At 34.3% G+C, this 1,127-nt stretch overlaps 1 protein-coding gene across 1 annotated transcript in view; it reads right to left on the bottom strand.

Annotated features, from left to right (window-relative positions):
• ANO5 (anoctamin 5) overlaps nt 1-1,127 on the bottom strand; it is a gene marked incomplete at its 5' end in the record, with an annotated part of 48,753 nt that overhangs the window by 18,071 nt on the left and 29,555 nt on the right. The window contains one exon of the mRNA XM_010192023.1: nt 693-808. Within this exon, the coding sequence (XP_010190325.1) occupies nt 693-808 (116 nt within the window). The remainder of the gene's footprint in view (nt 1-692; nt 809-1,127) is intronic.

Here is a 1,127-nt window from a genome sequence, read left to right as displayed (position 1 = left end):
CTCTTTCCCCTTCTCACAGGATAACAGAAACAGAGCTTTACTTTTTTGACTTTCCAAAGAGTTATACAAAATGAAACTGGGCACAACAGTTCTGATCATATGGTTTGAATCAGTGTGTAATTCACAGAAATACAACTGGTTGTGTTAAAAATGGGACAACTGTAACCCACAAATAATGTTTCTATTATATCATATGAGCTGAATCAAAGAGATCTTGGGTGAGGTTAGTTTAAATTTGGATTTAGCACTGAATTAAGAGTCAAGTTTCAGAAACTGATTTTATCAGGTGGTTTTTTTTCAAGTCTGTGTTGCAATTTTTAAATTTCAAATAAATCCTTAAAAATTGTGGCAGACAATGACTATAAAATGCAAGGCATTCTTTGTATGTGTTCCTTTACAGCTGAATTATCTGTAATATATCGAAACCCAGGAGCACTGGCTGTACTGAAAGAGACTTGATTTGAGACAAAGTATTTTTGCAGTTGCTAATAAAAAAAAAAAGCAAATAAATAAAGTTTAAAAAGCAGCCCTGTGTCACGTGCTCCAAGGATGTAGTGTCCAATTAAATACCTGATTCTCGTAATATCTTAAAAGTAGCAGAAACTTCCCAGCAGGATCAAGCTACAAATGAATACACATTTGTATTACAGTGAAAACCAAGTAAATATAATAAAATACAGCCAGCATTTTACCTGATGAGATCCAAAGGCTGCTCTTTGTAGAACCGCAAGAAACGGGCCCACTCCACGTACAGCGTGTATCTCTCGTTGTCACAGTTTGGATCATTTGCCTTTTTCCAGTACTGGCACTGCGAACAAATCAGAATAAAAGCAAAACATCTCACTGACAGACTCAAATAATACACTGAAGAAATGAACATTGATGATGATGATGCACTGCTCTTAAGATTATGCCAACTAAACTAATTTGAAATCCAAACTTAGCACACTATTTCATCACTTTATTTAAGAAGAACCTTTTAAATAGATTTAATGTTTTAAGATAATACACATTTTCAGAAAACCTTTATCAATCTTAGACATTAAGTCAACCTGTACTGTAACCGCCTCATGTTACATTACACCAGTGTTGTGCTGGTACAACATACTCATTTTCATTGTTAGATT

Source organism: Mesitornis unicolor, unplaced genomic scaffold, assembly GCF_000695765.1.
Source record: "Mesitornis unicolor isolate BGI_N332 unplaced genomic scaffold, ASM69576v1 scaffold31749, whole genome shotgun sequence".
Lineage (NCBI taxonomy): Eukaryota > Metazoa > Chordata > Aves > Mesitornithiformes > Mesitornithidae > Mesitornis > Mesitornis unicolor.
This window is presented reverse-complemented; position numbering and strand designations above follow the sequence as displayed.